Source organism: Zootoca vivipara, chromosome 14, assembly GCF_965207765.1.
Source record: "Zootoca vivipara chromosome 14, rZooViv2.hap1.1, whole genome shotgun sequence".
Classification (NCBI taxonomy): Eukaryota; Metazoa; Chordata; class Lepidosauria; order Squamata; family Lacertidae; genus Zootoca; species Zootoca vivipara.
The window spans coordinates 42,059,330-42,079,101 of NC_142597.1; the positions used below are offsets into that span (position 1 = coordinate 42,059,330).

The window sequence follows — 19,772 nt, forward strand, 5'->3', positions numbered from 1 at the left end:
GCCCGGCCGCCGCCCCCCCCCCCGCGCCCCGGCTCCCTTCGGAGCCTGCCTGTTTAACTCGCCGGATGGAGGCCGACGGGAGGCCGCGGCCTCTAGAGCGGCGCTCGCCATGAAGCACCGGCCGCCGCGCTATGAGAGGTAGGTGGGTGAGGAGGGAGAGGGACTCTGTGCCGCGGACCCCGAAGAAACCCGAGTAGATCCCTTCCCCTTGACTCGCCGCCTCTCGCTCCCTTTCCCCCTTCCTTCCTTTTACTATAATCCCACAGTATAGAAACTCTTTAGCTGCCTCTATGTAATATTAGGCCAACCAAAGCTGGGAGAGGGAGGGAGACTTGATGTTGATTTCGAAAGCTGTTTTTCGTGTCGTTTCTGTGTCCCTTGATCCAAGCATTGCCCTAATGTTACGGATTTTGGGTTTGTTTGTTTTTTTCCTTACAGGCCCACGAAGCTACCTTTTTAAATTTTATTTTCTGGGACACCTTCCTTCCCCCAACTTTCACTTTCTCAACTTCTTGTAAGAAGTTGTGGTGGTTTAAGCTTCCCTGCAAGGCCCCTTCACGCAGGCTGCAGGTGGGGGTTGGAGGGGGGGAGATAAGAGGTTTGGTTGTAAGCCCCACCACCACCATGCCCTCTGCATAGCTGCCAAGTTTTCTCTTTTCTCACGAGGAAGCCTATTCAGCATAAGGGGAAATCCCTTTAAAAAAGGGATAACTTGGCAGCTATGGCCCTCTGTAGCTGCTCAGAGACTGTCTTCACACGGGGGCTGAGCTGGGCTAGGCTCCAGGATCATTTTGTTGCCCTTCTGTTGATGCTGATGACAGCATTTTCCGGGACTGGAAGGAACAGGAGGCTCGGTTTGATTTTATCCTCTTAACAGGCGTGTTGTTGTTGTTGTTGTTAAATTTTCCAAATTTTGAAATTTGCAAACAATCAAAATAAAAAGAGAATTCCATAAATTCCCATGGACTTCCTTCCTTACCTTTGTGGGTCCTTAAGTTAACTTTTTTCCTCCCGCATCTTCTCTATTACCGGTAATCCCATTCTATTAAATCTCCATTATCACCATAGTCCAATGTTGAACTACGAGTATCATTCCAATCCTACAAATAATTTCATTTGTTTACAATGATTTTAAAAATAAATTCTATTTTCCCTATTCCTTATTAAGATTTTGGTCTTCCCGATTCTTAATTCTTCCAGTCATTTTTTGCCGTTTAAGAAGCAAATCCCACAATACTGAATGGTGCTCGCAAGCGGGACCCAAATGTTCCTCCCTTCCAATATGCTATGGTTTAGTATGGGTTCTGGGACCCATTTAGATAGGCAGGGAACAAGGGCAGGTACCATTAAGACAACTCCCTCCTCTCCACCCAGAGGGACAGTTGTACCTGGGGCCCACTGCAACTGGTAGGGGAAAAGGTGGGGGAACTAACTGTAGATGGTGTCTAGAAGCAATGGCAGTCAGAGTCAGGCTGACAGGTGGTTGAGGGTAGACTGAGGTAGGTGGGGTCATGCCCTGATCACCTGAGTGAACCAGGTGCCACTGCTTGAGGGTTCTAGATTCAGGTAGGTAGCCATGTTGGTCTGACGCAGTTGACCAACTTGAGGGCTTTCTGCTACCCACCAGAAAACAGTCTGGGGTCAAAGGAACCCAATCCTTTCCCACTGGCCTCTGTTTTTTATCTGACACTCTGTTATCTCTCCCTTCCTCCAAGGAGCTTACAATGTCATATACATCAGTGGTCCCCAATGGTTGGTCCGCAGACCCCAGGGAGTCAGCACAACTCACCCAGGGGGTCTGCAGCACCACTCAGACAACAAAAACTATCGTAGAAATATCAACATTTTCAAAAGTATGGAGTTCATGGCTTGGCTTTTGAAAAACAGGGGGTCTGCTGTACAAAACTAATTGGGAACCACTGTCTTACATATTTTCCCCCCTCTCTCGCACCCCCATTTTATCCTCACAACAGGGCTAGGCCGACAAGTAGTGACTGGCCCAAGGTTACCCAGGTTGTTATTATTTTTAATTGGCTTTCTTAACCAGCCTTCATCATAAGGTCTCAGGGTTGGTTGAAACAATTTTAAAAGACACTGGCTGACCCGGCCACGCGTCAAATGCCACATTAAAGAGGTGCATTTTCAACATTCAATGAAAGCTACAGGGTGAAGGTCAAACCTCCCTGGGGAGGTAATTCTACAGATTTGGGGCTGCCACAGTGAATGCCCTCTCTTGGCCACTGCACCCTCACACCATCAAATGTTTGAAAGTGGTGTAACTTCTAAAAGGCCTCATGACTGAGTGGAGATTCGAACCCAGGTCTCCCACACGCTCCAACCACCACACCACACTAGTTTGCCACCTCTGCTTGTTGATATATGGATTTCTGTCTGTGAAACAGGAAGACCCTGTTATTTTTGGACAGGTGTGGAGAACCTTTGGCCCTCCAGATGATGCTGAACTACAGCTCCCATCACCCCTGGCCATTGGTCATGCTTGCTTGGGCTGGTGGGAGTTGTAGTACAGCAACACCTGGAGGGCCAAAGGTTCCCTGCCCTTGCTCTAAGAGCAAGGTGACAGGAGACTTAAGGTTGGGTACATGCCATACATGATTTCCCCCAAAGCACCATGGGAACTGTATTTTGGCAAGGGTGTTGGGAGTTGTAGCTCTGAACTGCAGCTCCAGGATTCTTGGAGGGAAGCCATGTGCTTTATTTTTTTTTTTAAATAATTTTTTATTGTTTTTTCTGACATACACATAACCATAAATTTATAAGATGCAAATTAAGCCAAATACAATACATAAGCCATCACCAAACAAATGTTTAAATGGTCCCATTCCCCCCTACCTTCATACCCAATTTTAGTTCTGCCGAACCCAGCTTCCCTTTCACTTCACGTTTAGTTTTACAGTTTATCTCTTACATTTTGCGCCTTTCTTTTGTCTTATTTTCATCAATCCCCTTCTTTATCCATAATTTATATTTAACTCTCTAATTCCTGTTGTAGGTATTATTTCAGACCTGTTAGTGTCTTTAGAGTCTTACAATACGTTTCCAGATATTCCACAAATTTACTCCACTCTAATTGTACTTTTTGATCTCTTTGTTCCCTTAACTTCCCAGTAAGTTTGGCCAGCTCTATATATTCAGGGAAGCCATGTGCTTTAAATGTATGGTGTATACCAGCCATGGCCAAACTTGGTCCTCCAGCTGTTTTGGGACTACAATTCCCATCATCCCTGACCACTGATCCTGTTAGCTAGGGATGATGGGAGTTGTAGTCCCAAAACAGCTGGAGGGCCAAGTTTAGCCATGATGCCTGGTGTATACATAGCCTAAATATTATTTAACTGGAATTTTAAGTTTTTTTAGTTAGTTTCCAGAATTTGATCTCCAAATGAATAGTTATGATTCAAGGAATCTAAGAGGCAATCCCTTGTGACCACTCAAATTGGAGAATTACAAGGATTCTCTTGCTAACAGAGTTGCCATCTGTCATTTCCTGTGTGCTTTGTGAGATGACTTTAATAATAGATATTTGCAGCGATTGGGGCTGGGGACTTTAATATTAACCAAGGGCTATTCTGTGCAAATGTTCCTGAATAAGTGTAAATTTTTAACCACCTCCATGCAGTTCCTTCAGTTTTCACAAACCTACACCTGTCTCATAAATCTTTTTAAGGCTGAACATACCACAGACAGAGTCATTTAATCTGTGTTTGAGAACCACACAGGGCCAGCTTCTGGCTGGCTAAGTTCTAATGGACCCCTGTATGGCCAGACTCAGCAGACAGCTGAAGATTTATCAGAAGCTGCCGTATACAGACTAGTCGTCCATCTAGGTCTGTATTGTCTATGTCAGGGGTCAGCAAACTTTTCCCGCAGGGGGCCAGTCTACTGTCCCTCAGACCTTGTGGGGGGCCGGTGGCTGCTTACCTGTGCCTTGCGAGCGGCAGGGGCTGGTGGCGGTGGTGGAGGGACGATGAGCAGCACGAAAGGGCTGGCTCCAGAGACGGGCTCCTTAAAATGCCATTCAGCCTACCGCAGCTCAACAAAGCCCAGCCCCCTTCCTTCTCTAGGCAGGGCGGGGAGAAGCCAGGAGGGAGGAGGTGCCGCTGTGGTGCGTGGGGGGGGGGAATGGTGCAGTCCGAATGATCAAAATCCCCACGCAGATCCAGAAGGCAATTGGGCCAGATCTGGCCCCCAGGCTTAGTTTGCTGACCCATGGTCTACGTTGACTGTTAGTGGCTTTCCAGGGTTTCAGATAGAGGTCTATCTCAGCCCTACCTGGGGTTAAACCTGGGACCTTCTTCATGCAAAGCACATGCTCTACTGCTAAGCACTTCCCCTAAAAACAGAGCAAGATTCCGGTCCTCATGGTTCTAAATCAAGGGCTGATTCAATTAGAAACATGGTATGCTGACTTATACTTAGTCAGACCAATTGGTCCATCTAGCTCTGTATTTTCTACTCTGACTGGCAGCAACTCTCCTGGGATTCAGGTGGGTCTCTCCCAGCCCTACTGGGAGATGCCGGGGATTGAACCCGGCACCTTCTGCATGCAAGGCAAGATGTTCCACCACTGAGCTACAGTTTATGAATGAAGCAGGTGCTAGTCCTTGAATGTTACCAATTCTAATGCATTGTATCCTTCACCAATACGTACTGCCTGACGCCAAAGGGAGATGTAGTCCAAAACATCTGGAGGGCACCAGGTTGGGGAAGGTGGCATTGTGGCCTCCCATTCCTTCTGGGAATTGGCAATTAAGGGAACTCGGGAGGGATAGGAAGACATGTACCAGAGGTGGCACTGCGGTGGCAATACTGAGCCACAGTGGAGCAATAATGCTATTGCTAAGATTGCCTCTTAGGGACTGGCTTTCAGGAGAGAATTGGCAGTGAGACATCACATCAAGAGATATCACTTAGCTTATGCTAAGCTCCCAAGAATGAAGATCTCTCTCTTTTCCTCCCTGTGCCAGTTCTTTCTTTTTTTAAAATAATAATAATTAATTGCTTCTTTGTTCCTTCTTAGGAATCATCTCGTCAAAACCAAGCAATTTGGAGCAGATCACCTCCAGCCTGCTGCCATGCAGCCCCACTCAAATAATCGCCACGGCGCGACAGGAAACAGCAATGGTACCTCAGCCTCTCAGTGCACTCATGGAGCAAGGTCACCAGGAGAAGGATCATGCCAGCATGGAGGGGACATCCACATCCAGCTAAGCTCTGCTCTGGGAGAGGCAGACTCCAGGCAGCACCTGCAGTCAGGGACTCAGAGCCATTCTCACTCCCACAGTGAAGCTCGAGGGCCTCAAGATGGCGGCTCAAATTTGGAGGAGCAGAGTGGCAGCTCTCTTTCCGAGCTCAGATATCTCCTCCACTGGCTAAACAAGAGTCTCCCGTACATCTTGATCCTGTCCATCAAACTCCTCATGCAGCACATATTGGGTAGAGTACAAGAGATTGCGTGCTCTGGAGACAACTGCATTTATTTGGGTTTGAGGTTGAAAGAGAAGCAGCAGGTTTTTGCTTCCAGGCCAAGGGATTTAAACAGTTTTGCACAATCTTGAAAACTAGTTGGCCTATTTCTGGTTTCCCTATTAGCCTTGAGCAATGGAAAACTTTCTTGGCCAGTTTCTGGCTTCTGAGATTTCACCAGACACCACCCGTATGATTTGCAATAATAAGGGCTAGAAGGTGGTGGTGGTGTGTGTGTGTGTGTGTGCGTGTGTGTGTGTGTGTGTGTGTGTGTAAGGGTGGTAGAATTTTGCCCTCAGTGCCACATATTATGTGCTTCTGGAACGGAAACACAAATTCAGGCTTGGTTTAAACCTGTTGCTGCTTTTACGACCCACAATACCCAGGATGGGATTTTAAATTGAAAACAGGCAGCTTTATTCCTTCTTATCCTTTTTACAGGTTGAAATTAGGAGTGGGGAACCTCAAGCCTGGGGGCCAAATGTGGCCCGCCAGGCAATCCCACCCTGCTCACAGGGTCCTGCAGCTCTGTCATGTGCTTCTAAGTTTCAAGCCCAAACAGGAGGAAGAACCTCAGGATGCAGCTTGAAATTGAAAAGTTCATTGGGAAAAATACAATTGCCCTGTGCATTTCATTGCCTTGCCTTCTTCAAGTCCACTGTAAAACAACAACAACAATGGCACAAGGAGTGTCCATTGTGCTTCAGGTTCAACAGCATTACACCAGTTGGTTTAAACTGAGGATAGGGAACTTGTGGCCCTGCAGATGTTGTTGGACTATGACTCCCATTATCCCTAATCATTGATCATGCTGACTGGGGCTGATGGGATCTGTAGTCCAACAACATCCACAGGGCCACAGCTTCCTCATCCCTCCTGTAAATGAAAGAACTGGTTAAAATTATTTATTTTTTCAACAAATCTTTACGACACTTTTAAGGAACACAATCAATATAACAAATTGCAATTCAGAACCATTGTTCATGGTTTTATTAATTTCACTGGGACTATTCTGAGGAGGTAGGACACAGCCCCTCTTCGCTTGGCTACCAAGGCTTGGCAGAAATTGAGAATCTCTGATCATAAGCCCCTGCACTACTATGTCCTTCACTGTACTGTTCCCAAGAGCTTCCTGAGAGTCCTCCCCCCCTTCTCTTGGGGCTTTCCATTCTCCTTTCCTCCTCTGCTCAAATTCCGCTGCTGAGAAGCCGCTAAAATGCATTTTAGCTTTTTCAGTTTGTTCTTTTGTGGTCATATACTCAGGGACACTTGGCTTACTTCAGAACTAAAATTTTGAAACACCAGGTGTCAAAATCTGCAGCTCCCTTCAACCAGATTAAAAATATTCCTTAAATGTACCCATTCTTTTCCCCATCACTGGAGAAAGGTTCCACGATGGCTAAAGATTTCTAAGCAACAGAATGGTTTTAAAAGTGCCAACCTGTCTTACAAGTCCTGAAATGTTACTGGCCCATCAAAATGACTAGCCAAAGATCTGGGCTAGCCATCTGTGGCACACAGGATGCAGTCCTTGGAGTTTTTCCTGAAAAAAAGATCCAGTTGACATAATCCTCCTGCCTTTGTCATTTGGAAGCGATTTTTATTCACAATGAGTGTGGCTGTTTCCCATTGGGACTGATAGGGCGTGAGGCAGGGAGCCCAACAGTAGGTGGAGCCAGAGCAAATGTCTGGCCCATATACAGCCAATGACAGGCAGACTCAACTGGCTAGCTTTGCCCCCATTCTTCTCCTTGCTGAGTTATCAAGGGGCAACGCAGACCAAGGAAGACAAAGCTGACAGCCAAAGCTGACAGCCAAGGCCACCTGCTTGACTGGTTGTAAGAGGCAGACAGGTGGTGTCTGCTTGAGGTTAGACTGAGGTTTATGGGGCCATGCCCCATTTGTACTAATAGGCCAGCAGCCACTGCAACAAGTGACCAGGTGAGTGGGTGTTTATCGGCCTGATGCAAATGTATATAAAAAGACCTCAAGACACTGCTGAGTTAATGCAAATGTAAACAACGATGCAAGTGGTGTTTGTTTGATCTAATTTATTCCAGCTTGATTTATTAGATGCAAACTCTCCCCAGTGTGGTAAATAGCTTGAGATCTTTCCAGCCAGCCAGCACTATGCCCTAATTGCATAATAGTGAGGAGGATGGGGTGGAATATCGATGAGCAGGGAAACGGGAGAGATGTCAGTAAACGGGAGAGAAGTCTACTGCAAGAACATTTTTCCAGCTAGTGGAAGCCCCTCAAATCTTGGCCTTTAGCAGATACTGCTGTGCCGTGTTTAGACCTCTCCTTTCAGCGATGAGAGCTAGAAGCATGCTCATTACTATTTAATTCATTGGAATTCTCACTAATCTGATGATTTGTATAGGGTGCATTCAGAGCCGTGCAGTGCAGCAGTGCCCCTGAGTATATAGTGGCTAATTATTTTTGTTCTGTTGTCTAAAACAGTTACAAGATATACTATGCAATGCCCTTTTTGATTTTGCTGCTTTGTTTTGAAAAAAATTAGTTTGATGCATTTTTTGGTTCTTTTTCTTTTTTTTCGTTTTGTAATTTACCCTTTTTCCCTAATAGGCATTTCTCTGGGAGTTGGGCTGCTAAAAACTTATATGTATGCAAACAAAAGGATTGTAAATCAGGTTTTCCTAAGAGTAAGTATTGACCTCTCCGGCGAGGTTGTAAGTATTTTTTTAAAGCTTCACTTTACCTAGGAGTTGCGTTCTTGACAGAAACGTGGAACAGTGTTAATTTCATTGCTTAAAATAAAAAGCACATTTCATTGCTTAAAATAAAAAAGTTGATTTAAGAACAGCTGCAACAATAAGAATATAGTTATAATGAACTATTTACATAATATTTCCCCCCGCCTGCTTTGATGCAACCTGAACACTTCTGCTGCGCTCGGCAAAAACTGACTTACTACTTAAAGTTGCACACAGGCCTCCGCCATACTTTTCCCTCCCTCCCTCAAAGTCTAGCCTGGGGAAAAAGTTCTGTGAAACTCGCAAACTAGCTCACTACTTTGTGGCTGTGCTGGTCTCAACAAAGGTAATACATTATAGCTGCCATTATATATAATTGTCTTCAGTCTGGCTCAGCTATCTTAATATTTTTGCCAGCTAGCAAAGGCCTTTCTCTTAAACAAAGGTGTTTGGGGAAATAATGAAGTGATTGACCAGCAGGGCTTGCAACAAAAATGTTGCAGTGTGAAATGCTCCTGTTCTGAATGCCAGCCAGTCATGCCCTTTCTCAGGATACTCCATTCCATTCCCCTATTGTTTCCCCTACTCCGCCATTCCCTGCAGTCAGTCAGCATTCCATATCCCCCAAGCATGCTCAGTTCTCACTAAGCTGTTTTGGGCTCCCTGCCCGTTTGCAGGGGCAGGTTTGTACTTGTGCAAATTGTGGGATTGTCCTAACCTAAGCCTCCTGATCATAGCTGTCAACCCTCCCGTTTTTTTGCGGGAAACCCCCTTATTTAAATCCATTTCCCCACTGTTACCCCGGATTGTAAAATACCCCGTAAAGCTCTCGGCCAGGGAGGCTCCACTCAACCGCCCCCCCCGCAAGCGAGCAGCCAGCCGCCGCCCAGTAAAACGCCTCGCTCAGCGGCTGGCTGCTTGCTCACTTGCCAAGTGCTGCCGGAAATCGCCTCTGCGCACGCCCGGGCATGCGCAGAAGCAATTTCTGGTGCCCAGACATGTGGACACGGGCAGCCTGGCACCGGAAGTTGCTTCTGCGCATGCCTGGACATGCGCAGAACCGATTTCCGGTGCCCCGGACATGGTGGGAAGAGCCGGCACCAGAAATCACTTCTGTGCATGCCCAGGCATGCGCAGAGGCGATTTCCGGCAGCACTCGGCAAGTGATCCCTTATTTTTAAATCCGAAAGTTGACAGCTATGCTCCTGATACATCCCATCTGGTGCATGGATGGCACTGTTCTGGTTACACAGCAATCCACACAGTCAGATAATGGTTCCGCTATCAGTAGTATAGGTCTTGCCTTGCTGCTATTTGTATCTCATGTGGCATTATTTTTCTTCCATTATATTTTATTTGCATTGCTTTGACTTAGGTTATAAGCCATACCTCATCCTACTTGTTTGAAAGGCAAAGTATAAATAATCTGTGCAAACAGCTTGCCATGTTGTAATAAAAGAAGTCATCTTTCCATCTTTGAAGAGGGGTTGAAAACAAGAATCCTGAGTCTGGTTGTTCTGAAGAGGCAAAGTTTCCCTTAAGGCTCTTGAGAACCACAAACCCAAGTAGTTTTGATCGCAACATGTTTTGAGAAATCTGTCCCTTTAGCAAGGGATTTCCTGCAGAATTTTTGGTTTGTTTGAAAGATTGCATGAGGCATCTTCTCTTACTCCTCACCTAGCACTGAAAACCTGTTGTTTAAAGCAGGTGTGGGGAACCTTTGGCCCTCCAGATGTTGTTGAACCGCAACCCCCAACAGCCTCAGCAAGCATGGACACTGCCAAGGGATGATGGGAATTGTAGTTCAGCAGCGTCTGAAGAGACAGACGTTCCCCACACCTGGTCCAGTGGGATAAACTGCTCAAAGAGTTGGGGTATTAACTACCCATGTGGCTGTCTTTTTTGTGTATTTGTCTACAGCTGTTCTTGGTCCTCTGTTTTTTTTGGGGGGGGGGGACTGCTTTAGTTCTTCAGAGTCACTGTCTCGTTCCAAGGGTGGTTCAGGGTGGACTGACAGCTTTGCAATCAAAATTCAGTGGGGCTTAATCCCAGGTAAATGGTATTAGAACTGCAGCCTTAGACAGCAGAAGTAGCAGTCCGGCTGATTAAGTGGAGGGCACATTGCCTCTGCCACTTGTTGAACTTCATCTCCCATCACCCTTAATCAATGGCCCTACTGCCTGGGTCTAGTTTATTTGGAGTCCCATCCCTAGGCCTGTACTCCGAAAACTCGCTTACAAAGCCCTCTGAGCTCGGCAGTCTCTTTTAAATGGAAAATGAATGGCAAAATCACAGCAGCCTAGCATCTTGTAACTAGAAAATGCAGTCATTTGGATTAACCATTTGAAAACTCTTACTCTTGCAGGAAAGGTGTTCCAGACTGGAGTGTGTTTGGTTATTGGCATTCCTAACAGGATCCTCTCTCCTTCTGTATTATACGTTCTACCCTCAATCTCTTCATTACAGGTAATTCAGCTTAGAATTTTTTCCCTTCTGAATGGCGGTAAAACGGGATGGACAAAGTCTTCCTTGATGTGTGATACCACATCTATACCATACATTTAGAGCACATTGCTTCCCCCGCAAAGAATAATGGGAACAGTTTTTTGTTAAGGGTGCTGGGAATTATAGCTCTCTGAAGGGTAATCTACAGTTCCCAGGATTCTTTTTTTGGGGGGATGATGCTTTAAATGCATGGTGTGGGTGTGACCTTACTCCTCAAATGTGCTGATGATGGACACAAGGTGCCTTTTAAAAATGGGTGGGTAATTTATTTCACTACAGTTTATTTCAACAGCTTGTCTCCTGCTTAACACTGTTGCTTCTAAACAGTGTACAATAAAGTTACCCCCCCCCCCAAGAAAAAGATACAACTGAGATAAAATGGATAAAAATGAACCGTAAAATCGGAAAAGCTTACTCAGAATTCTAGATTTAAGTTGTTACCGGCTGTGGTGAACCAGTTACTAGGGGACCAAACTGCAGGTCTTGCATCCCTTTACGTCTTGTTTGTGGGGTTCTTCAGATCATTTTTCTGTTCATGGTTGGAAACAGGATACTGGTCTGGTCTGGGTGGTTCGTTCCGGGAGGGCTTTTTATATGTTGGATAACATACTTGGATGGATGGAAGGAAGGGAATTATAATCCAGTCTTGAAAAGTCCTATTGAAGTTATATAAAAAGTGAATGACTGGCTTGGTTTTTGCTTGCTACTCTGAACGCCCCATTGGAAAAATAAATTTGTAAAACGTGGCTTCTTGAGAGTAGAGTAGGCTGCTAGAGGAAACCCCCCCCCTCCCCCAAGATAGCAATCCTTTTTGTTCAACCTTTGAAGTGTGGCAGTTTCACCAGACGCATCTTAAACAAGTCTCCTCTGGCTGAAGGACCTGTGTTCCGGGTCGTTTTCTGCCTCTTTCTCCATTCCTCAGGGCCTACAAATCAACAGGCTTGTCTCCCAATTGCTGTTGGAAATGGCAGCCCTGTGTTGAGATCTCCAGCCTTTGTAATGTCTAGTCGTGCAACTTACTGGGGGTGGGGTCCTCTTGCTTCAACATGCCCTGTTGTTGCTACAGCAGGTGTGTTGCACTCCCGTTGCTACCCGGTAATGTGGGGGGGGTGTCTTTGTGCAGCAACAGCCCCATGCTTTTGAACTGGGTAAGTCTTCATTTTGAGTAAGACTTCACGCTTGCCAGCTCTTTCTTTACCTGACAGTATTATTCAAAACTGGGTGCTCTGGTTAATGGCAAATGTGTAATAATCCAACATAAAATGAGTAAGTATGTGGAAGAAAGGCTCTCATGCCTGGGAGCTAGTAGAGGGGGCTCCCAAGTTTCAGAGTCTGATACTTGCTAACAGCTTCCGAAACTCCCATTGTTCTAGGCCAGGGGTCCCCAGACTTACCGCGCAGTGGGCCGGTGCCCGCCGCGCCGACCGCGCGTCGGGCCGGAGGGCAGGGGAGTGCGCGCGCAGCGGGCCGGAGGGCAGGGGAGTGCGCGCCCGTGCGCATGCGCACACGCACACGGGCGGGGGGAAAAATCGCCGAAAATCGCTTGTGCGCATGCGTATGGGCCTCCCCCGACCCGGAAGTGCATCGGAAATGACCTCTTCTGGGTCGGGAGAGGCCCATACGCATGCGCAAAATGGATTTTCGGCGATTTTTTGCCCATTTTTCTGATCGTCGCCGCGCCGCGCGCCGTAAGAGCGGGCGGCGGCAGCGGGCGGCGGGGGTCGTTGCGGGCCGGATTGGGAGGCCGATTGGGCCGCATCCGGCCCGGGGGCCGTAGTTTGGGGACCCCTGTTCTAGGCGCATTTTGCAACAAGGAATTTCATTAGCGCGAGCAGTTTGTGAGCTCTGGGCGCAGTACTGCGCCTAAGATTTCAGATTAAAACTGCAGAGTGGAAGGAAAGGGGGACCTTTTTCTGCCTTCCCACTTCCAGCCACTCTCTGAAGACTGGAAAAGAGACCCTCTTAAGAATATTAAGGGGGTGGGCAGGGGAAGCATGGCTTTGTTGTTGTTTTTTGCAGTCTTCAGATGAAGACTAGACCAGGTGAAAAATGAATATGAGATTTTAGCTGCAGTTCATTCATTTTCAGCTTTGTATTCTTGTTATTAAAAAAGTGTGCCTAGACATTGCATTGTTGTACTCATTACCTAGGTTTAAGGTAAAATAAAAAAATTCCTTCAGTAGCACCTTAAAGACCAACTAAGTTTATACCAAAATATAAACTTAGTTGGTCTTTAAGGTGCTACTGAAGGAATTTTTTTATTTTGCTTCGACTCAGACCAACACGGCTACCTACCTGTAACTAGGTTTAAGGTGTCCTTTAGCTCCTAGCTTAGGGGGGGGGAGCTTTTGGCCATAGCATTCTGCTTGAAACGAGAAAGTGTTTTTGCATTTCCATTTCAAGGGTGCCAAAATACTTTATGTGAAAAACTGTCTTCAACTTACAGTCTCTTTTGCCTTTATTTTGTTTTTATTTTATAAAGCTTGATCCTTTTAAGTCCTACTGTGGATTACACAAATTTCTGGGAGGTACTTTGGATCGTGGGGATCACAGACTTCATTCTGAAGTTTCTCTTCATGGGCTTCAAATGCATCGTTCTCTTGCTGCCTTCTTTTATCATGTCTTTTAAGTCCAAGGTAAGAAAAATTTGTTGCCGTTGTTGCTGGGTTTTTTTATTTATTTTAAAAACTTTTTAATATGAGTTAGAAATACTCAGTTGTATCACTGTCACAAACTTAACTTCAGCATGTGATGGTAAAACTTACTGTATTTCATTGCAACGAGAGAAGCACTTGGGTTTGCTAATTCCTAGGAAAGGCTTCCTTCCCATCAGAGCAAGAAGGTTGAGCTTTCAGAAGGGATGGACTAAAAGGGAAGGCATTTGTCGTAAGAACATGAGCACAGCCCTGCTGGACCAGGACTGTGGCCCATCAAGTCCAGCATCCTTTTCTCACAGTGGCCAACCAGAACCCTGTGGGAAACCCGCAAGACATCTCAAGCACTAGCCCTCTCCCCTTCTGTGGCTTCCAGTAACTAGTATTCAGAAGCAACCCTGCCTCCAGTTGTGGAGGCAGAGCCTGGCTATCATGGCTAGTAACCACTAATGGGCAAATTCGTGGAGGGTAAGCCTAATCCTCTTTTGAAGCCATCCAAGTTGGCAGCCATGACTGGCTCCTATGGCAGGGAATTCCTTAGTTTAACCAGTCAGTTTTTGGGATGGAGAAATGCCATAGGGCAGGGTCAGGAAAAAACGCCTTTTTCCATACATTTCAGGGATTGCTGCAAAAAGTGTTGGATGCTTAGAGGTCCCTGATTGCTTTTAATTTTTTTTAAATAAAAAAATAGAGGTCCCTGATTGCTTAAGCGCCTATGTGACTAGTTCAGCAAGCTGTTCCCCTTGTGCTAGAGAGGCTTCCTTTGCTCTTAAAGCCAAATCTGACTGGGATCACTCAAGCGGAGTGAAGTTTGAGCCATCAGCAGAGGTGGGGAAAGCAGTGGCTGTGAACAGCCACGAAGGAACGTCAGATGAAGAAGTCTTGAGTCAGCTCTGCTTAAATAGTTTTCATAGCATGAGAATAAAAACATTGAAGTGAAGTGGGGCTAACACCTGTCTTATTAATGAATGGCAGAGTGCGTTGGCTGAAGTGGTCTTGAACTGTCACTGGCAAGAAGTTAAGCATTACCCTTTAAAAAGAAAGATGCAAACCCTAAGATGCATATATAGTAATTAGTGGTGGAAGGTACTTGACAAAGTAATGATGTCCCAACATTAATGCTGACTTCTCATGACACTTTGATGTACGATGAAAGAACAGCAGGCCCTTCATCTGGCTTAAACTGTTTAGGTGAGAGGAGAAGGGCTTAACGACCGAATAAAATCTGGTTTGCTTTCAGACACGGGCAACTGGACAAAAATAAATCATTAAATATTATCTTGTTAGAAGTGAATAATGAAAATCCTGCCAGTTCAGCAGAGATCTGAGTTATTGATTTGGTAAAAAGAATGTCTGGGAAGCTTTGCCAAGCAGAGATTCCTGGCACTGCTGCAATTTTATTTATTATCCTAGAAAGCTGAACTCCTAAGAGCTGCCTGTGTCCATTTGTATGATGTTTTTTTTTTTAATTGCAAAAAATAGCTATACCTCTTCACGGGCTTCAGCAGCTGTTAACCCCATGGGTTGTGTCCAGTGTTAGGGGTTGTGTCCAGTGTTAGTCATGCTCAGTGTAGGCCCATGGAAATAAATGGATATGATTTACATAGGTCTGTTGATTTCAGTGGGTCCACTCTTGAGTAGAACTTAGCTGGCTTGTCTTTGGTCCAGGCTTCTGGCATTAAGCATGATCTGCAAGAGCAACAGTGGGGAAGCTCTGGACCCCGGGTCTAATCTGAGCTGCCAGGCCCTACCCCGTTTGGCTTACGAGCCATGCCTACCCGCCCTGCCTTTGACATCAGGTGACAGGTTAAAGACATGGCTTCTCTGCCCAAAATAGGACTTGCTTTTGGCATGGGTAGGAACCCCAATGAGAATGAAAACAAAGCTCACTGGGTGACCTTGGAGTAGTCACTACCTAGCCTACCTCAAAGGGCTGTTGTGAGGATAAAATTGGGGGTTGGGGGGGGATGAATTCATGCATGCCATCACAAGCTCCTTGGAGAATGGCGTGGTAGCAGAGTTTATGGAAGCTTGCAGTGATGGGCGGGTAAGAAATAAGTAACAATGATCTTCTTTGTATGTTGTAAACCAGGGTTATTGGTATATGCTCTTGGAAGAGCTCTGCCAGTACTACCGCAAGATCGTCCCTGTGCCAGTCTGGTTCCGGTACTTTGTTGGCTTAAGGGAGCTGGACAGCCCATTGGGGTGGAGTCTTGGAATCTTGATGGCCCTGCTCTACCTCATCCTAAAGGTAAACCCCAATTTGCTTCTGAACCCTCTTTTCTTTAAAACTGTGTGGCAACAGAGGCAACCTAGGTGTAAACACAGCAGCAAGACATTGCCATGTGTGTGAGATTGCATGCACCTTGTCTTTCTAGGCCTCGGTTTCTTCAGCTAACAAATGGCAAAAACTATTTTTCTGTGTTAACCTTGAGCAGCTAGAGCAGGCATCCCCAAACTCCGGCCCTCCATATGTTTTGGACTACAATTCCCATCATCCCTGACCACTGGTCCTGTTAGCTAGGGATCATGGGAGTTGTAGGCCAAAACATCGGGGGGGGGCGCAGTTTGGGGATGCCTGAGCTAGAGCCATGCTTGGCTGGGGCAAGGTGCCCAGCTGGGTTCCTTAATATCAGTTTTCCCTGCAAAGGAACCTCCCATCTCTCCCTCTAATAGAGAATGTGGATGGTAAGTCGTGACAGCCAGCCAGTGTGGAGCCACCAAGCAGGAGTGTTGGCATGCTCTGGGGAACCCTGAAGTTTGTGGTGGTGTTTTTTTTTGTGTGTGTGTGCATGCCCACATCCAGCTTAGTAGCTATTGAATGCTGAGTGTCACTTGGAAAAGATGAATGAAAAGCCAAGATGTGGAGCGCATAGCTGGCCAGCACACAGAACAGCCTTTAACTAAGCTATAGGTTGCAAATCACTGAACAAGATGGCGATTCTGGGACCAGTATACCTTAAGAACCAATCAAATTTCCAAGATTGGTATTCAAGGGAGACCCTCCTCTCTGCCCCATCACCCCCTAGATATATGGTGGGTGGTATGCTGTTGTGTCTCTTAATACCGTACATTGTATTTACTGTAAACCAGTGGTGTCCAAACTTTTTTCAAAGAGGGCCAGGTTTGATGAAGTGAAGGGCTGCGAGGGACATCCAAAGGGCCACCAACCAAAGTTGTTGACCTTTTTTTTTAGGATTGAAGTTGTTGAGGTTTACCCCTGGGGCGGGATAAAACGGATTTGGACATGCCTGCTGTAAGCTGACCTGACTACACCTTGACAGAAAATCAGGGTAGAAATCTTTTTAAATAAAACCAAGTCTTGATTGTGTTAGCTTGCAGTTCTAACCTCACTTGGCTGAGAGGAAGCCTCACTGAATTCAGTAAGGCTTACTTCTGAGTAAGCATGGTTAGGATAGCAGCACAGTCTTTTTGGGATTTATTTTCTCAGCCTCCGTTTTAACTTTTAATCTTTTTTGTGAGCGTCTCTCATTTTGACTTTAGCTTTATTCTATCTGCTCTAGCCTTATAGGAGAAAGCCCACAACTTTTAATTGTTGTTACATGACACTTAAGACCCCTTTAGTGTTGTTGTTTTTAAAGCTACTTTACATCTATTTCCTCTCATGTTATCTTAACTTTTCAGCTTTTGAGCTTCTTTGGACATTTGAAAAATTTCAGACGAGTCTTGCGGATATTTTATGCACGACCAGTGAGTATTTGTACCCTCTTAAGAACATTTTTCTTTTCTGTTTAAACAAACCACAGTTCCCTGTGACATTCAACTTTGGAGCTACAATTTAAAAAACAAAACAGGGGAGGCAAAGTTCTGGCCATACTGTTGTTGTTGGACTACAGCTCCCATCAGTCACAGCTAGCATGGCCAATGGTGAGGGATGGCAGGAGTTGTAGTTGGACATTTGGAGAACGCTAGGGTGAAGGCTAATGTACTTTCATATACTAGAAAGTCCACACCGGTGTCATAAATACACCAGACACCATGTCTGCAATATATGGATAACACTACTACTCTATCATGGGGGGTTGACCAGTGTATCTTCTGCCACTCCCTTCCTTTCCAAAAGGCTAAGTGTCCGGTTGAAACCAAGTATTTGAGCCTGTTCTGCACCTTCTCTCTCTTTGCAGAACTTCGGCGTCGCAGCCAGCAAGAGGCAGTGTGCGGAAGTGGAAGACATTTGCTCCATCTGCCAAGCTGAATTTCAGAAGCCTGTTCTTCTCATCTGCCAGGTAACTCACCAGTGTTATTCTCCTCCCGCTGCCCCGACGTTGTTCTGAACAACCAAACAATTCCTTAGAAGGTTACCCAGAGTTCCTCAGCGCACAGATCAGCAATGGTGGACACGGTTATTTGCTAGACAACATAACACTCACCTTCACTGCTCTGCAACTCATTGCCCTCCACCAGGGATGGGGAGTTTCAGGCCTGGAGGCCAAATGGAACCCTCCACACCTGTTTGGCCCTTGGGACACCCCTCACCAGCCCCTGCTTGGCGCTTGAGTGTTTTTGCCTGGCTGGGATGCATCCTTAAACTCTGATAATGCCGCTTGCTTGCCTGGATCAAGGGTGGAGAGGGGTGTGTGTGTGTGTGTGTGCGCACACACACAAAGGTATAATTTACATTCATTGCTCCGACCCACTTTTGCCTCTGGCCTCATTATTATTTATTAAACTTGTATACCGCCCTTCATCTGAAGATCTCAGAGCGGTTTCAAAAGATAAAAATACAGACTAAAAGCACAAGAGAGGGAATGCTGCCCTTCAGCCAAGCCCTACACCACTTAAGGGATTTAGAAGTATGCTGAATGCTGTTGAGCTGCTGAGCTCCTTTGCACCCCATTGTACTCAAAGCAACCTTTCTCGTTTCAGCACATATTTTGTGAAGAATGCATTGCTCTGTGGTTCAACAGAGAGAGAACGTGCCCCCTGTGCAGAACCATTATCTCGGACCACATCAACAAGTGGAAAGATGGGGCAACTTCCGCACAACTACAGGTCTATTAAAAACCCTGTCGGACACAAGAACTACAGTTTGAATGCTGGTCTTTACCGTTTAAGGGGGTTGGGTGGAAAGGAGGCGTTAGAAGAAAAAGGTACTCAGGGGGTTAAGTCTACATACGTCCATCTCTCAACTGCTGCAGGACTTCGAGTCCATTCAGACATAAAGCAACTTGCTTTTGCTCGAAAGCCTCTTTTTCATGCTGAAGTCACCCTTCAGTTGCTGGTTGTGTGTAAAATATGCCAGAGCTCTGTTCTCCAACCTTGGTTCCCCTGGTGCCTTTGCACTAGAACGCCCATCGTCCCTGACCATTACTGGCAGGGGCTGCTGAGAGTTGTAGTCCAATTTCATCACGGGAACCAAAGCTGAATAACGTTGGTTGAGAAGTCCTCAAAACTTTTGGCAATAGCCTCAAATTCAGTTCCATGCAGATGTCTAAATCAGCCTGTTACCAAAGCACGAATAGGATCAGTATTGCACGTGATATGCTAAAAATCCAGTTTGCACAAATGTTGAGATTCTATATGAGCTACCACTTTATGCCACTTGGCTCCTGTAGAAGCTGCTGGTTCCTTATCCCTCCTGCCATTCCAGCAGTAGCTACTTATATTCATGCAAGAAAGTCACGAATGAATTTTTTGCTTCAATTATGCACACATAATTTTTCTACTTTTGTAAGCCTGGATTTTTAAAAAGCAAAATCTTATATTTTGTCAAACAACTACATTTTATTACAAAGCGGAAGAGATCTATTTTAGTGATACTTAAGACAACAACCTGTGGTATTACCTAAAAATTGGTGAGAATAAAAGCAGTTTTAATCCATTGGTCTGGGATTTCTCTTACTACCTCTTCTGCACGTATACGTTTTCCAACATATCATCAGTGAAACTGCTTATAAAAGTAACCAGTATTTTTTTTAAAAAAAACAACACCTAAATTCTCAGACGGTCACCATTTTGCATGGGGTTCTGTTCCTGGCCCCCACATGCATCCACGGAGCATGCAGAAGCCCATTCCACCCCCCGTTCTGCCCTCATCCGGGTCCAAAAGGACCTGCGTGTCAGTGGTCACACATCAATTGGATGCGTGCAAAATGGTCACTGTGTCTATAACATAAAGGCCTACAAGCCAAGGTAGAAACATGGCACTAGATGCAACTGTCATCATTCTCAGCCACTAGCAGGCTACAAGTTGCCCATCTATCTTAAGTTAAGAAATTAACACTTGGCTGGACAGCACATCAATAAATGTTTTCTGAAAAACAAGTCTGTTAACTTGGAAGTCATGACTATTCCTTTTGATTGAAGAGTTGTGACTGACTTCTGTGTCACTGAGCAGTCATTTCACTGTATAGCGAAGTTATGCTGTAGAAGGGGTGTGTATGTTGTTTCT

General features: G+C 45.7%; 2 protein-coding genes across 2 annotated transcripts in view; one reads left to right on the forward strand and one right to left on the reverse strand.

The window, feature by feature from the left end:
- LOC118097011 (uncharacterized) overlaps positions 1–11,243 on the reverse strand; it is an 80,842-nt gene extending 69,599 nt beyond the window's left edge. The window contains exon 1 of the mRNA XM_088657515.1: positions 11,122–11,243. The gene's annotated coding sequence lies outside the window, so the exon portion shown is untranslated. The remainder of the gene's footprint in view (positions 1–11,121) is intronic.
- RNFT1 (ring finger protein, transmembrane 1) lies at positions 41–19,202 on the forward strand. Its single transcript, XM_035138930.3, has 9 exons — positions 41–138; positions 5,039–5,454; positions 8,074–8,150; positions 10,567–10,667; positions 13,189–13,342; positions 15,453–15,611; positions 17,006–17,071; positions 17,506–17,607; positions 18,248–19,202. The coding sequence occupies exons 1-9, from the start codon at positions 110–112 to the stop codon at positions 18,380–18,382; spliced, it is 1,239 nt and encodes a 412-aa protein (XP_034994821.3). The 5' UTR covers positions 41–109; the 3' UTR covers positions 18,383–19,202.
- The last annotated feature ends 570 nt before the right edge of the window (positions 19,203–19,772 follow it).